Here is an 18,368-nt window from a genome sequence, read left to right on the forward strand (position 1 = left end):
GAGTGGGAGAAAATATTTGTAAGCCATGTACCTGATAAGGGGTTAATATCCAAGACATATAAGGAGCTCATACAATCCAATAGCAAAAACCCCATATAATAATCTGATTAAAAACTGGGTAGAGGACTTGAATGAACATTTTCCCAAAGAAGATACACAAAATATATGTGAAAATGTGTTCAGTATCACTAATCATCAGACGAATGCAACCAAAACCACAATGAAATATCATCTCCCACATGTTAGAACGGCTGTTAATTGAAAAGATACGAGATAACAAATGTTGATGAGGATGTGGAGAAATGGGAACCCTGGTTCACTGTTGGTAGGGATGTAAATTGGTACAGCTACTACGAAAAACAGTCTGCAAGTCCCTCAAAAGATTAAAAATAGGGCGCCTGGGTGGCTCAGTTGGTTAAGCGTCCAATTTCAGCTCTGATCATGATCTCACAGTTCATGAGTTTGAGCCCCATGTCGGGCTCTGTGCTGACAGTTCAGAGCTGGAGCCTGATTCAGATTCTGTGCCTCCTTCTCTCTCTGCCCCTCTTCCACTCACTCTGTGTCTATCAAAAATAAATAAACATTAAAAAAATTAAAAATAGAACTACCATATGATCCAGCAATTTCACTGTAGGTATATATCTGAAGATGAAATCACTATTTCAAAGAGATTATCTGCACACTCATATTCACTGTAGCATTATTCACAGTAGCCAAGACATGGAAGCAACTTAGGTGTCCTTTAACAGGTGAATGGATAAAGAAAAGGTCTCTATGTATAAATATAATAATAATAATAATAATAATAATATTTACATACAATAAAATTATGTATTTATATATAAAATCATTTTATTTATATATTTATATATATAATAGAATATTGTTCAGCCATAAAAAAGAAATCCTGCTATCATCATGGATAGACTCTGAGAGCACTGGAATCTAAAAACCTTGAATTCATAGAAACAGAGTAGAACGGAGTAGTTACCAAAGGCTGAGGGGTTGGGGACATGGGAAGACGTTGGTCAAAGGGCACAAACTTTCAGTTATACGATCGATGTTTCAGGGATCTAATGGACAGCACAGAGACTATAGTTAACAATTTTGTATTGCAATTTTGAAAGTTGCTATGAGAATAAAGCTTTAATGCTCTTACCACAACAACAATTTAAAAAATGACAATGAGGTGAGGTAAAGGGTGTGTTAACTAACCTAATTGTGGTAAACATTTTGTGGCATATGTAACAAATCATCACACTGTATGCCTTTAAGCTTACACAGTGTTGTATGTCAATTACATCTCAGTAAAGCTGGAGGTGGGACGGGAAGTGCTCCAGGAATAAGGTTCAGGAAGGGGGCCCTGAAAGCGTGAGAGGAATTGAAGCGGTACTGGGGTGATTACTAAATTAAAGGAATCAGACCTACTCCTGCACTAAATCCTTCCGGATTTATGCAGTGTTAGAATCCTCAAATGTTTGAGAAGGGCAGACTGCAGAATCACCCCCACCACCTCCCCAGCTCAACCTTCTTAATGTATTGTTGAAGAAAAGGAGGCCCAGGGCACAGCTACTTAGGGTCAGATGCGGCTTCCCACTCTGAGTTCTGGGCTTTCTCTAGGACTTCCCCACACTCAATTTCACTGACAAACTTTTTTAGTTGAATACATAATTAGCATCTATTCCATTCTAGGTTCTGTGGTAGAGGGTAGGGATTCAAAGATACAGATGAAGATTATGACCTAATTAGTGAGACAGAGAGCTTCAGAACTAATTGTTTTATACCAGATAAAAATTACTAATAGATTTTAATGATATGGGTAAGTGAATATACAAAAATGCTAAGTGAAACAAACAGGAAACCTATATTCTGATCTCAATTGTGTTAAAAATTACACAGAAACTTGAGAAATGCAATAACTAATGAGCCAAGTGCTACGGAACATGCGAGGGCCTTGCGTTAGAAACACTTGTGCACTTATTTGACCTCCCTCCTTGGAGGGCCAGGACCCAGGTTTTGTTTTTGTTATTGGTGCATCTTGCCCCAGACCTGCCACCCGGTAGCAGTTCAGTACATGTTGAATCAATGAGACTCCCTTCTGCACGCGGTGCCCACCCCAAAGGAACACGTCTGCTAAGGAGGAGAATAAGAGAAAGCGGGAAAGGGCGAGGTTAGCATGCTGGTAGGACCGAGGTGGGCAAGAACCACAAACTCAGAAAATAGTGAAGGCCAGCTAGCCTGGAGACAGACGGAAACTGACGCTCTCCCCCTGGCGGCGGCACAGGACACTCAGAGGGACCCCTCGGCCCAGCCCCGGGGTGGGCGCCTGCGGGAACTTGAGTAGTTACAGAGGCCGCGCTCACCCTGGGCGCAGGAATCCGAACTGCCCCGTGGCAGGATTTGTCCCAGGAAGCGAAGTCCCCAATAGACAAGGCTTGGGCTGGGGTTGGGGAAACAGCTCTGGTTCTTCTAGATGGCTGGGGTCTAGACGGCGAGCTGGGCAAGTGAGATTTGATGAACTCCCACGCACCTCCATCAGCCCTCCCCCCAACTTTAAAGTCTCTTCTTGAGGCTATGCAAGGGATGCACACTGTCACGCGGACAGACATCTCTTGTGAATGGACTCAGGAATTCTTCGTGGTGCTGCATTATTTCACTCTGGGGACAGAGATGCTGGGGTGAGAGGTTGCCCCGTCTGCTCTGCACCTCCAGGGAACCCCACCCCCCACCCACACACACCTCCTTGGGCCCAGCGTCCGGGTTCCTTCCCCTCCCTCCTTCCCTCTTTCTCCTCTTGCCCACCTCCTCCCCCTCTTCGCCTCCCCCCGCGTCGGCCGGGCGTCATCGCCCCCTTTCCCCTCCCATCTCCAGACCGGCGCGCAGCTCAGCTCTGGCCTCCTCCGCAGTCTCCGCCACGAGCCGCTGGTGGTGCTGGCGGGTCCGCGAGGCTCGTGGCAGCAGCCCCCGCCCGCCCTCGCCAGCGCTGGGACAGCCTCGGGGGCCTTTGAGTCGAGCTGGGCAGCGTCCCGGGCACCGGGCACCGAATATGCTTCGCAGGTAAGGACGGAGCCCCCCACGGACAGGGCAAAACCCTAGAATCTGCAAGTTTCTCCGAGAAAGGCAGACCCACCCGAGGAGAGCTTCTTTGAGGGGCTCTAAGGATATGGATCAAACTTAGCACTTTAAGTCCTCAAAGAAACTACTGTCTCAATAGGCAACTCTGTGTGCCGGCCTCTGCACAGTTCAATATTAACAGTAACAGTGTTTGCATTGGACTATAAACGGAATTCTTTCTGCTTAAGCAGTACCAGAGGGGACCCTCTTTATTTTTATGATTATTAACAGATGCCATTGAAAAAGGTGTAAAACCATTCTTGGAAAGTCTACTCTGGTTGAAAGCCTCTTTGGCAGGGTTACTATGAAAGCTAGGAACCTCTGTCTCTCTAGCTCATCAACTTGGCTGCACAGGTCAGCAGAAGGAGCAGTGAAAAACATTTTTAAAATGAGAAGGTGAAATGAAATGGAAAAGTCTTGTACTTGTTTTAAAATACCAAAAAAAGGGGAGGAGGCGTGTAGATAGACAAAGCAAGATTGACAGAATACTGGTAATGATTGAAGCAGGGTGATGGGCACATGGGTGACACTTTTTTCTCCGCTTTTTTATACTTTCCCTCTACTTTTGTGTAGTTGGGAAATGTTCTCCAATAATAAAGTTTTTTTGCAAAGTTGTAGAAACACTCCCACCTGCTTCCTTTGACCTTTTTACCCTGTCATTGATTTGAAAAGAAGCTGCTTGCCCTATGTAGGTATTTCCCCCCTTTTATTAACCCTTCTCACTTCTGAAATTAATTCTCATTTTATCCCAGGGCATTTGTCTCTACAGAGGATTATGAAAGTCATATTTTGCTGCTTGGAGAATTATGCCTAGAATCTGGTTTTTAATTTAGAAGAGAGAATGTACACATTCCAGCCAAATAAGACATCTAGGCTGGAAAGCTGTGGCCAAGTATGTGGAATTTTATTTTTATTAGGAAATCTTAGAGGAGCCCCTTTAGTACAAGAAGAGGTGGGGGCATGGATACTCTGCCCACTTTTCTTCCAGACAACCTGGAAACCTGTAGACTCTTAATCTTTTTCATGTTTTTTAAATGTGAGATTGTTTAGCTCAGTGCTTGGCACATAGTATGTGCTCATTATATGTTCAAATAAACAACTGCTAATGTGAGTTAATTTTCCCTATTGAGTAAATTATTTATCTTTCTCTGCCCAGTGCTCAAATATCCGAGGCAAGCATACTGCATTTTAACAGTAGGATCAGGCTTGGAATTTTGGAGGCTGAGTTAACTTTGCAGATGAGAAATCGGAGAGGAGAGGTTAGGAAACAGCAAAATCAAATTAGTGGTGTAAAAGTTATTTTAGAACTTTGCTTAACCCCATTTTCCTTTCAAAGCTTCAAATAGGTTAAACTGATACATGATTAGCCAAAAGGATTGTGATCGTAAGAGGCTTCGAAGACTGATGAGTAGCGAACCTTGTACATTTACATATATTCTTTGGTCTCAAAGGCCAACTTGCAAGATAAAAAATAAGTCAGGAGCCATACGCTGTGCACTTCCTATGTCATTGTACAGGAGAGCCAGCAGAGTGTTCGTTTGGGGCTCCCCAAAGTGCCATGCACCCCAAAGTTGATTTACACACCGCATATCCATTACATGAATCGAAACATACATCTCCTGGAAAAATAGCTAAAAAACAAAGGGGGGTTTTATTTTTTTTTTTTATTGTGATGAGAAACAGAAGTTGTGGGTTACTGTAAAATAATCAACTGTGTAACTTTACCATCTTCCTTTCCCTCAAGTACTGCCAAATTTTTAAAGCAGACATTACTTTGTCTCCATTCCTGAAACTAAACTTGAAAATAGTGCTATGGTATGATATTTTGAATAGAAATTGGCATTTTGTCAATGAACTTCTTGCCATTTCTTCGCAGCATTGAGTCAGTGGAGAGCTTACCCTTTGGTAATGGATTATGAAGTATTTGATAAACATATGTGAAATATTTGGCAAGTTGAAGCTTTTTCTTTGGGTTGAAATGGCTTGCAGCACATTTCGGGGACTCTTCAGCCGTGCTGTAGGTCACAGTGGAAGTGTGCTGGCACGACCATGGTTTTTGGAAAACCACCTGCCAGAAAATTGTCTGGCTGTAGACAGCATCATCAGCCCTCAGTTCATCAGGATAGGCTCTGTGGCCTGTAGGTGGGTTTTCTAAATGTGATAAATTCCATATGTGACAACCATTTAGTATATTATTAGCCAGTTGGACTTATCCCCCTGCCGAATCCTACGTGCTTTTAAAATAAGTTCTGTATCATAGCTCAGTGAATGTAAACAATTTAAACTCAGGACTTTAGCTTCACCATCAGCAGGCTAGTTCTGCCATCTAGTGGTGGAAGTATGGACAGCAGGCCAGGGACCAGCAATAGAAGCTTCTCAAAGATCACGGATGAGTAAATTACTTGTGTTTCTCATTTGTGGTTTAATCTGAGACTTCAGAGCTGAAAGGTATCTTAGAAGTGTTCTACTCCAGCTCTGTAAGTCAGGAGGATTACCGCAGAGATTCTTAAACAAGGAAAGAAACTTTGAAATGATGCATAACCTAGTAAGCACCCAACATGCCTTTGTTGAATAAACAAATTTCTCCACCCTGTTCCAGTTCTTGTCTCTCTTTAGCGACATTGCTCCATGCCACCATAAAGTTTTAATAGGACCTTCTATTTTTAGTTCTCAAACTGCATGACTGTATGATTTTCCATGAAATGAAAATCTCCGTTTATGTCCTAGTCTCTGGACCAAACTTTCTTTCCCACTTTCTACCACTCCCTAGTGTTCTTTCTTCCTAAACATCCAGAGTGGACAGTTGTAAAAACGAGACTCTTATCTTTACTGCTGCTATAAAAATTATCAAAAATTTAGAGACTTAAAACAACAACACATTACCTTACAGTTCTGGAGGCCAGATGCCTAAAGAGGGTCAGCAGGGTTGCATTCCTCCTGGGAATTCGAGGAGAGAATTTGTTTCCTCACCCTTTCTGGGTTCTAGAGGCCGCCCACATTCCTTAGCTTGCAGGCCTGCAACACTCCGACCTCCGCCTCGTCTTCTCAGCTCCTCGTCAAGCTTCACCCTTCTTCATATAAGGATCCCGGTGATGAATGGGTCTCACCTGGAGAATCCCAGCTAATCTCCTCATGTCAAAATCCTTCACCAAATCACATCTGCAGTCTTCTTGACCATGTCAGAAACATATCCACGGCTTCTGGGGATTCAGATATGGCATTTTGGGGAGCCATTATTTGGCATACCATAGTGAGGTGCCCGACAGATGGAGATGTATGAAATTCCTTATAAATATCTACCTATGTTTTGACTCCTATTGTTTGATGTTAATAGTAGTAATTGCTGTCATTTGTGAGTGCTTGCTGTGCTCTGAGCACGACGCTTATATACGTCATATTAGTTTCTCACAAAACTGTAAAATTTTATTCGTGTTTTAACCACTGTAGGAAATAATGTTGGGAGAGGTTAAGTAACCTTCACAGAATCATACTGCCAGGAAGTCACAAGTATACTCAAGTCGGTTTGCCCTCAAAGCCCACTGCCTCCATAATTGTTGAAACACCTGTGTTCTTGCTGTCCACCGTGCTTCCATCGCTAACACAGTTACTTTCTCATCACTGTGATCCCATACACTTTGTAACTTAGCTTTTTTTAATGTTTATTTACTTTTGAGAGAGAGAGAGAGAGAGAGAGAGAGAGAGAGGCATGAGCGGGGGAGGGGCAGAGAGAGGGAGACACAGAATCCAAAGCAGGCTCCAGGCTCTGAGCTGTCAGCACCAGCCTGACGCTGGGCTCAAATTCACAGATGGAGAGATCGTGACCTGAGCTGAAGTCAGACACCCAACTGACTGAGTCACCCAGGAGCCCCATGTTGTAACTTAAATGTGGCCTCCATTCCGTGTTCCAGTCAGGGAGTGACATTAGGTGAGGGCCTCCAGGAGGCAAGGAATTAGACTTTACAGAATCCCCATTCTCCCCTGCATCTCTCCCAGTTGGTGAAAGTGACTGTTAAAGCTTTTAAACGTGATCTCCCCTAGGTGACCTGTGTCACGCCCTCTGCACACCTGCTTGTTCTCCCCGGTAATACCCTTCCCCTCCTGCCGTGGCCTTTTGCCCAAACCAGCACTACTCTCTGCAGTTATTGAGAGCATCTGGGCCGGGCCCCAGTGACTCCCTGTTGTGTGTCAATCTTCACACCTGTTGTGTGTCAGTCTTCCACTGGGTAGGTGGGGGTGAAAGTAGGGGAAGAGAGAAGACGGACATGCGCATTTTCGCGTGTATGTAGTGTGTAAATGTAGGCAGTGCTGTTGGGAGGGGCAGGTGGTTGGAATCATGGATGGCTAAATACGGCACAGGCATATCGTAAAAAAGTGGGTATGTGATCATTTCTGTGTCCTAGCACACACATTAGGTCGAAATTGGTGTTGGCCCTCCAAGGTCATTGATCTGAGCAGTGCCTGACCCACACTACCCCTAGAAAATGTTTGACAGGTTAATGCAAAATTATGTTCCCTGGCAGTGTGGTATACACTTGAGTTTGGACAACTATGTCACCAATGTCACCATACATAACAAGGGGCCGATGCAAACACAGGCCTGAGTAAGTGAGAATCTCTGACCTGGTGAGGGAAAGTAACTTGGTGCAGATTCTTGACGGTAAGTCAGCATCCTTATTTTCACAGGCAGGAAAAATATTTCATGTGAATTATTTAATATAGTGACCAGTCATCTAATCTTTCATTAATCCACATACCTACTTAAGCTAAACTATACACTTCTCCAGGTAAACAAAACAAAACAAAACAACAGAAGAGAAACTGAATCCTAGAATATAACTATGTCATGCCATAGTAAAATTCTATACACTATAGACTCGCTCAAAAGGTTAGGTTTTTATTTCACCGTAAACTGCTCCCTTGTAGTAATTATTTTGACATTGACCCTGTTTCTTTTTAAGCTGAGGCCCTGATGCCATTCTAGAATTCCTAATGTAGATCCAGGCTATAAATAAGACACAGGAAATGCAATTCGAGTGTTCTGTGGCTGGGTAATGTTTAATCACACTTAAGTTTAATAGCTCTGAGAAAAATATATTACAAAGCCACAGATATTCAAAGACATGAGTAATTAGGAAAGCATTCATGTGGGAAGTCTCTAAAATGTAGCTGTCCTTGAACAAAAAACATAGCAAACAAAACAAAGAAAAGGGGAGTTTGAGAGTGTGTCTGAAACTCTTCTGAAATAAAAAATATATATATATATATATTTGTTTAGTTTTAGAAAAGTAGGAGTGTTATAGCTGTGGCTTATGTAATAAACTATTTTAAAGTGATAGTCATTCAGCCATTAGAGTAATAATTATAAAAGAACCTATTATTGACTGCTTTACTGTGCTCTGGGCTTACAGATCATTCTTTGGATATACCATCTTGTTTAATCTCCACAATTACGTTATGAGGGAGAGATTACTGTTCTCCCTACTTTGCAAATGAGGACGCTGAAACTGAGCATAGTGAACTGCCCAAATTCATATGTCTAATACGTGGTCAAGATGAGACTTAGCCCAAGTGTTCTTACTCCCTGGTCTATACACATAACCACTCTGCTGGACGGATGCTCCAGGATTCCAAATACGTTAGCCATCACATGTCTAAGAAAGCATAAGCAAACAGAGGGTGATAGTAAGTTCTCTCTCGAGTTTCATGTGGTCATTGCTATTAATCTGGACCAAGAACAAGTGTGAAGTAATATCTACTCCATTGGTGAGAATTTATCTACAAAGCCTGATTCTTGCTCCTCCCCTGATTCTCTTCCACTCCGTTTATCTCCATGATCCAACCCATAATCTACTGTGTGTACACTAACTCATGGTGGAGAGTCAAGGCTGCAACCTCACTTTTGCTAACCAGAACTGGTATTTGAAGCCCCAAATCCAAGGCATCTGGAAAGTGACAGTGAAGGTCACAGTTATAATGGGAAACAGGAAAAAGGAGGAGGAGGAGGGAAGACACTGGACATTAAAACTTCCAAAATGTTATGGCTGCCCCACCAGTTGGGACTGTGTCTCTTTAGATCAATGAGTTGGTGCTTTTTGGATGATGGGCACATGTGGATGTGTTGTCCACTGAACCATGGATTGCTCTATCAGTAAGAGCTATCATTTACCTTACACTGACACTTTACCACAAGGCAAACTTAGATTTTCCAAAAGAAAGTGTCCTTAAACATTTGTCCAATTTTAAATTACAGGCCAAATTGGACAGGCTAACTGAATTCATGTCCTCTTATTACTGTGATTCTGAGGTTGTATTTCAAGGCTCTGCCCTTCCCATGCCCAAGGATAGATGTGGGCATAGCTTTTATTCCTGCGGTGCACTGTAGCAGGGCTCCCTCAAAGGGCACCAGACAGGGCTGGCAAATCCATGCTGTCTTATAATTTGTAGCATCAGATGTTGGAAGCATTGCTTACAAGCCTGCTGAATTTTTTTTTTTTAATTGAAGTAGAGTTGACACACAATGTTGCATTAGTTTCTGGTGTACAACATAGTGATCTGACAACTCCATAGGTGATGCTCACCCGAAGTGTAGCTACCATGGGTCACCATACAGCACTATTATGATACCATTGACTATATTCCCTAAGCTGCCCCTTTTATTCCGTAACTGGAAGCCTGTGCCTCCCATTCCCCTTTACCCATTTTGCTCTTTTGCCCCCCAACTAGTCCACTGAATTTGGATATTTTCAGATGTATTATTAAATCACTTATATAAAAGAATATATTTTCTTTATTAATGGCTGAACCATTTGATATTGCCAATGGCTGACATAGTAAAAGAGCAAAGTCAAGAATAAAGTTGTTCACAAAGATGAAGTAGAGGTCACTTGAAACTTGGTTAAGCAATCATCCCTGGGAAAGCTGCCTTCTGGGGTATGGCTCAAGATGCTGCCCCAGGGCCTTTACCGCTGCAGTGGTTCTCAAACTGTACTATCTGAATCTCCTGGAGGGCTGGTCAAAACATGGATAGCTGGGAACCCCATCCCCCACCTCCCCCATTCTGATTCTGGAGAATTTTGGAAAGTAGCTCTGGGTTGGACCCTGAGAATTAGCATTTTTAACAAGATCCCAGGTGATGCTGCTGCTGGTCTGGGACTGAAATCTGGGCATGCCTCGATGTTTATTTTGCCATACACAAGTGTGGAATTTTATTAACAAACCAATAACATTCTTTTGAGTTGTTCATGTTTCATTTTGAGTTTGAAGGCAGGAAAAATACCAATGTCCCAGCTCAAAGCAGTCAGGCAGGAGGCGTTCCCTCTTCCTCACAGGAGGGTCAACATTTTTTGTTCTATACAGACCTTCAACTGATTGGATGAGACCCACCCACATTCAGAAGGGAAGTCTGCTTTTCTCAGTCTACCAATTTGAATGCTACTCTCTTCCAGAAACACCTTCACGGATGCACCCAGAATAATGTTTGACCAAACATCTGGGTACCCTAGTACCAACTAGTCAAGTTGACACATAAAAGTTGCCATTACATGGGGCTTTCTTAAAAGTCTGCCTAGAGAATTATGGCACAAGGTGCATGTTTTGTTTGGTAAAGAGTAGATGAACTTGTATATTTGAGCTTACTACTCTAGTTCAATGATCTGTGTAGCAAAAGATTATCTTGTCAATTATCATTTAATATTTGCATTCTGCCTTTCTAATCCCTAACTAGCTTTAGTTGTAAGACAAGATTAAATAGCAGTGAAAAGAAAAAAAAAAAAACAAAAACAAAAACAAACCTAACTGGACTGGAGAAACAATATCATGGTACCATGACTTAGATGTCTTCTGTTTTGCCTAGGAATGCCTTTCACACATTTTTACTCCTTGGATCATTAGTATCAACTGTTAAAATGTACAGAGTGATTCTTCGTATTTCTCAACATGGATATTTGACGTTCTGTCTTTGGTGTGTATTCTTTTTTTTTTTTTTTCCAACGTTTATTTATTTTTGGGACAGAGAGAGACAGAGCATGAACGGGGGAGGGGCAGAGAGAGAGGGAGACACAGAATCAGAAACAGGCTCCAGGCTCTGAGCTGTCAGCACAGAGCCCGACGCGGGGCTCGAACTCACGGACCGTGAGATCGTGACCTGGCTGAAGTCGGACGCTTAACCGACTGCGCCACCCAGGCGCCCCTGGTGTGTATTCTTATATTAAGTTCACAATGGACAGCTTTTGTCATTAAGGACTAAATGAAAAAGAAACCCAATTTTTAAAAGTTATTTTTCCCACACTAAAAAATTTCCTTGATTGAAATTTTGCTAAGAATCAAGTAGATAATATCAAATACACACACAGTTTTCTAAATATTTATTTCGAGAGGAGAGAGAGCACACGCACATGCATGTATGTGCGTGTGCAAATGGGGGAGGAGCAGAGAAAGAGGGAGACAAAAAATCCCAAGCAGGCTCCATGCTCAACACAGAGTCCTACATGGGGCTCAGTCTCACAAACCGTTAGATCATGACCTGAGCCAAAATCAAGAGTTGGGCGTTTAAACAACTGAGCCACCCCGGCGCCCCTACATATATTTTTAAAATAGTCTATTTTGCTCTGTTGTTAGGCCTAGAGGCAGCAAATAGGTCTCTGATTTTAGCATTTTTTTAAAAGGCAAAGGCGTAATTTTTCATCATGGGAACTACCCACTTAAACACGATTTCAAGGCCTCAATAGGGTTACTGAGTTGTCAGCCCTTTTCACTCCAACCGAATTAAATAAAATTGACAAAATGAAATACTCATTGTGAAAATTATAACAAAAGAAAAGACTAACTGGCTCAACAAAATAATTACCAATATAATTACTGCTTTGTATAAAGTGACATTTGCCATGTGGATGATTAGAAAATATTGTGACTGAGTGTGGAGTTTTTCTGAACAATGTCCGTTATTGATTTTTTGATGATACCCATCACTCTGTACAGAAGAATGCCCTCTCTCCAAAATAAACTGCAAGCTATTTAGCAAACAAAACAGCCTAATACTAACCTGAATTATCATTACTCAGCAGTCAAGTATGGCAGATAAAAAAATGAAATTCCAAAACTTCGATGTAATTTTGCTGATACCAAATCATGGTATTCTAAATTTGCTTAATGTGTTCAAATATATGATGAAACAAATGAATTATGTCATGTTTCACTGAATATATCACACTTAAACAGTAAAATGGCTCATGTAGTATGCGTTTCTGTTCTATCAAAAGAATGTTATTAGTGTGTTAACCAACTTCTCTACTTACGTATGGCAAAATGAACTCTCATGTCAAGAGATGCCCATATTCAACCCTGCCTCAGAGACAATCTTTGCTTCTCATGGCAGTGCACAGGACCTCATAATGTGCCCTGGGTTGTGGGCCATTCCTAATATTTCTCATTAGTTTCTTTTCCATGAAAAAAAAAAAAATAAAGCTCATCAGAAAGCACTGAGGGTAAAGGTATTGCAGGAATAATCTAACCTTGAATCATCTGGTTTTCTATAAAATGAATAGCATACGGTGAGCCTTGGTATTTTAACGATTAGTTAAAATACACTTGGAGCATAGGTCACGAATAATAGTGACCTCGAAGTTCAAAATTGCTGCTGTAAAGAATGCCACGCCTGTCTCCTACCCACACAAATGAAAAGTGACAAACATCAATTTGGTGAAATAGATTTACATACCAGGGAGCCTAGAGAAGCAGGAAAAGAGGGCAAGAAGATGTAGACAACAGAAGAGGTATTATATAATGTATAAAGTACTGAAAACTTAAAAGATGTTTAACACAAAAGCACTGCTCTTAGATGATGAAACTAATGACAAAAGGGACTATAGTTAATCAGGATCATGTTCCCTCAAGTGGCAAATTCAGAACCACAGCCTTAAATTCTTACAACTAATTTTAATACACGGTAAGCTTCTACTGTGAAGCATTTTTGTACGTTGCTTTGCTTAGATGGTTGTTCCAAGCACAGCTTTGTAGAAAAACGCATGGCACATTGCACCATCAGTGAGCTTGGTCAGCAAACCATGGTTTAAGGAGATTCAGTGTATTCCAATGAACATTTTTTGAGCTCTGTGCTAGGCATTTATACTCTAGAGATGAGGAATTTATGATCCTTGCTCTTAAAGAGCGAAGTACAGGGGGAAGAGCATGACATCTGCTGCTATCTTTATTTCTAAGTCATCTGGAAATAATGTTGTAGGAGACCTAGGAAGGGAGAGTGTGGCTCAGGCAATAAGGGACCACAGTTTGTCACCCCATCTTACCGTCCCATGCATTGGGCTGTCTGGGAGGTAGAGGCAGAGATGGCAGGTGGGGGTGGGGGGAGGTGGGTTAGGCCTGGTGGGAGGAAGGTGGGGTGAAATACAGTTTACTAATTTTGGAAGTTTGTGTGCACCTTCTTAGCAGGGTGTTTATCTAATCTCAGCAAAATTGAAGTACCTTGAAAATAAGGACTATTTGGTGGTGATGGTACATTTAAGACTCAAGGCCTAAATGAAATGATAAGTAACATATTTAAAAAGAGAACCTTATAAAGCGTCACTTTCTCTTTATATTTTTAAGGACAAAAGAGAAGAGCAAAATGGAAAACGTGCTATTTTGTTGGATATTTTTCACCCTCGGGTGGACCCTCACTGATGGATCTGAAATGGAACAGGATTTTATGTGGCACTTGAGAAAAATACCCCGGGTTGTCAGTGAAAGGACTTTCCGTCTCACCAGCCCCACCTTCAAGGCAGATACTAAGATGGTGCTAGATAGAATGTGTGGCATTGAATGCCAGAAAGAACTCCCAGCTCCCAGCCTTTCTGATCTGGAAGACTCTCTTTCCTACGAGACTGTCTTTGAGAATGGCACCAGAACCCTGACTAGAGTGAAAGTCCAAGATGTGGTCCTTGAGCCAACTCAGAATATCACCACAAAAGGAGCACTGGTGAGGAGGAGAAGGCAGGTGTACGGCACAGACAGCAGGTTCAGCATCTTGGACAAAAGGTTCTTAACCAATTTCCCTTTCAATACAGCTGTGAAGCTCTCCACAGGCTGCAGTGGCATCCTCATTTCCCCCAGCCACGTTCTAACAGCGGCCCACTGTGTGCATGATGGAAAGGACTACATCAAAGGGAGTAAAAAGCTAAGGGTAGGGTTGTTGAAGATGAGAAATAAGGGTGGTGGCAAGAAACGTAGGGGTTCTAAGAGGAGCAGGAGAGAGGCGAATGGTGGTGACAAGAGAGAAGGTACCAAGGTGAATCTGGAGAGAGACAAGGCTGGAAGAAGAAGAAGAAAGGAATCTGGTCGGGGCCAGAGAGCTGCTGAGGGGAAGCCCTCCTTCCAATGGACCCGGGTCAAGAATACCCACATCCCCAAAGGTTGGGCTAGAGGAGGGAGAGGGGAAGCCACTTTGGACTATGACTATGCTCTTCTGGAATTGAAGCGCCCTCATAAAAAGAAATATATGGAACTAGGAATCAGTCCAACCATCAAGAAGCTGCCTGGAGGAATGATCCACTTCTCAGGATTTGATCGTGATAGGGCAGATCAGTTAGTCTACCGGTTTTGTAGTGTGTCTGATGAATCCAATGATCTCCTCTATCAATACTGTGATGCTGAGTCGGGATCCACTGGTTCTGGGGTCTATCTTCGTCTGAAAGAACCAGACAAGAAGAACTGGAAACGCAAAATCATTGCGGTCTATTCAGGCCACCAGTGGGTGGATGTCCACGGCGTTCAGAAGGACTACAATGTGGCGGTGCGCATCACTCCCCTCAAGTATGCCCAGATTTGCCTCTGGATTCATGGAGATAATGCCAACTGTACTTATGGCTGATGGAAATCTGAAACCAGTCAATGGATTACCTAAATCGCGGAGCATACCAGTTATCATGGTAGCAAGATCACTTCATAGGTTATGCCCGGACTTGAACCCTATCAATAACAATTCAACATTTTTATAAATTTACCTTTTCAAAATTAGAAGCTTTTCATATGTTTAAAAAACACTTAGGTACAAATACTGAAACTAGACGGGCACCTCAATGTCAAGTATATATTCTTCTTTTACATAGTGATAAGTATCATTTGTGGGAAGTCTTTTGTTTCTCTCTGCCTTCCTAAAATTAGTCACTCTTTAAAAGTTCAAACTGGTATTATACATAGTATGATTTTTCAGTGGACTTATTCTCAGGGTCCTACTCTAACAAGAATCTAATAGGGTGCTGGTTGCATATTAAATGTGAAACTGCATATACAGACATAGACAGTGTCAGGGTAGAGACGATAACTTACAATAGTTTGTACTACTTGGAGATGGACCCATTCAGTTCCTGCCCTCTGTGTTTATATTATGCTTTCTGTTGGGTCTGAGAAACTTTGGTTTAGATTTTTTTTTTTTTTTTTTAAGAATTACAAGGCACAGCAAACTTTATAAGCAAAGCTATCAACTGTTTCACTGCTTTAAAACATATCAGTTGAAGTGTTTATTATTTAAAAATGAGAGACATACTGTTCTATGAAATAAATCTAGTTGAAAAAATAGGGAAGCTGAGACATTTTAAGATCTCAAGTTTTTACTTAATACTCAATGCATAGACTTTTCATGAATGCAGAGGGAAGACAGTTAAAAAGTTACAAATGATCATGTATTGAAAGTCTCATCATTTTATCCTATAGTTTTCTGTGTATGAGGTGTTATAGTTTTAGGACAAGGAATTTTATTTAGTCTTTTTCAATAGAGAATCTTTTTCCCATTGACATGACAGATCTCAGCTCTCCTAACAGAGCCATACACATATTATTTTGGCTATTTCTCTGCCTAATAATTTTAGATATATCCCTAAAAATGAATATAATTTACAAATACAATTTTTAAAAGGAGGTTCTGATTATTTTCATTAGGGACCAAGGCTGTATACTCCTTCGGGCCACCATGGCCGCCTGAGCAGACAGAATCCAATGACTGCCTTCAGGCACAACACAGAGTAGTTACATATTTCTTGAATGAGCAGATATTTTGCTGAATCGTTGTAAAAGAGGGTTAGTTTAGGCCATTATGTTGAAAGGGTTGTAGTGATTTGCTGTTGAGCACACCATAAAATTCAGGAATGGCAGGCCTAATTTCTGGTCTGCTATTTTTGGCAGTTTCTATGGCACACATTCCTTTTTCTCATGACTCACCTAAGTCATTGATTCTGCTGGAGTCAAAATTTATTTTACCTATTATTTTTTTAAGAGAATGGGGAGTTATACCCTTGATTAGTATGCAAAAGAATATTGGATTAGGTTATGATAAAAGGTGATTTTATGAATGTTGTCCAAAATACCTGGAATTTAATACAAGTATACATACTTTTATGGTGTGAATCTGTTTAAAAATCATTCAATAAAAATTTAAAAAATTAATCAATCATAACTCTTATTGTATCTGTATGTATGTATATACAGGGTTTCAGGAAATATTAAATTGTGTCATTTACTTAAAAAAAGATTTTATTTAATTCTGAATGCATTTCACCAAGCAGGATTTTATCCTTGGTGCCAGGGCAATAGGGCTATTGACACAAAAGTTTTGATGCAATCTTTTTTGGGGAAATATCCATATGATCACTGCAACGGAAAGTGTTTCAGCGTGATTTTTGCACACTTATGTGTTTGCAAACACACAATCTTCATCTTTGATTCTTAGGAAATGCTTCTTGGGATTTGATTCAGTTCAGAGTAATTTAGGGTGCTTGGTATCAATTGTTTAGAGCTTAAGCTTAAATTCTGAATGCATATAATTTCCCTAAGATCATTATACTTTTCAAAACTGTAAAATTTAGCTTATTTTATTTGCAGAGATTTATTTTGTTCTCTCCTCTTCTGTTTTCCAAGTGAATCATGAGTCTTATATGACCTATTTAAGACCACTAAAGTATACTACATTACTCAGAAGGTTGTAATGCGCATACTTTCCCTGTCATGCTTATCAGACTTGACATAGAAAATTAAATCGAATTCACTTGGCTGAAGAAATACATTCATGCACACATATGATGTCTGCTGTGTGCAAAGGACTATAGTGACCTTCTGCTTGAAGAAACTCATCAACGATTGAGCTCAAATAACTACAGTATTTACAAAACAAATAAAATTGAAAATCGTGAGGTTTTTTTTCTTTACCCAAATAATGTATTTCATTTTGTTTTTTTCTTGCTCAAATGGATGAGTGTGTGGGCAGAAGAGACATTTCTTTTTTCCTTTTTTGATGTGCTTATTTAAGTTCCAAATGTGTTTTTTAATTTTAATTTTTAATTTTTTAAGTTTATTAATTTTGAGAGAGAGAGAGAGACAGCAAGTGGGGAGGGGCAGAGAGAGAGAGGAGAGAGGGAATCCTAAGCAGGCTCTGCACTTTGAGCATGGAGCCGGACATGGGCTTGAACTACGAACCTCAAGATCATGACCTGAGCCGAAACCAAGAATCGGACACTTAAACTGACTGAGCCACCCAAGTGCTCCCCAAATGTTTTCTTTGAAAAAAGATTTAAATGTATGTACGAACAAGACCAGAGTTCCAGACAAATCATTACCTTTTATATTTTTAGATCAAAGAATTCTTTGAAATTCTTTTTTCATAGATAGAATCTCAGAATTAGAAGAGACCATAAAGATCATTTAGTTTAACTCCAAAATTTAGATTTTAATTTCCATCCACAGCACTCCATTCAAGTAGTTGTCCAGTAATAAAACTTTTTACCACCCAAATATTGATTAGTTATTAAAATTAATTCAGGAATTTAACTTTTAAAAATTATTAGTTCAGTTTGCTACATTGTACAAAAATTATATGGCTTATCTTGCATTTTATCCCCATCTTCACATTTCAATTACTCAATTCTTTGGCCTTATGCTGGCAAATTGGGTGTTTACTCATCAAAAGTAAACTGTGAGCCTTAATTAAGTATATTGGGGTAAGGCAACTGAACCAAGCACAAGGATTACAAGGATGAGGATCTATAGCTATAAATAGCCTGGAAATAGCATCATTATTCTTTAATGTGATGTCCCTCTCATGATTATATTTTGGCTACTGATTTTAAAGATTACCTGCTAAGGCTTAGAAACTAGTTTTATGTTAATAAACATTTCCAATTAACTAATGGAAGAATATTATATATATGTATATATATATATATTCCCCCCCCAGCTAGAATTGCTCTTTCTTTTTTTTTTTTTTTTTCAACGTT

General features: G+C 40.6%; 1 protein-coding gene across 1 annotated transcript; it reads left to right on the forward strand.

The window, feature by feature from the left end:
- Positions 1-2,457: 2,457 nt before the first annotated feature.
- Positions 2,458-16,545, forward strand: PRSS35 (serine protease 35). Its single transcript, XM_043593013.1, has 2 exons — positions 2,458-3,057; positions 13,714-16,545. The coding sequence occupies exons 1-2, from the start codon at positions 3,047-3,049 to the stop codon at positions 14,972-14,974; spliced, it is 1,272 nt and encodes a 423-aa protein (XP_043448948.1). The 5' UTR covers positions 2,458-3,046; the 3' UTR covers positions 14,975-16,545.
- Positions 16,546-18,368: the final 1,823 nt, after the last annotated feature.

The sequence above is a fragment of the Prionailurus bengalensis genome, chromosome B2, assembly GCF_016509475.1.
Source record: "Prionailurus bengalensis isolate Pbe53 chromosome B2, Fcat_Pben_1.1_paternal_pri, whole genome shotgun sequence".
In the NCBI taxonomy this organism is placed as follows: Eukaryota; Metazoa; Chordata; class Mammalia; order Carnivora; family Felidae; genus Prionailurus; species Prionailurus bengalensis.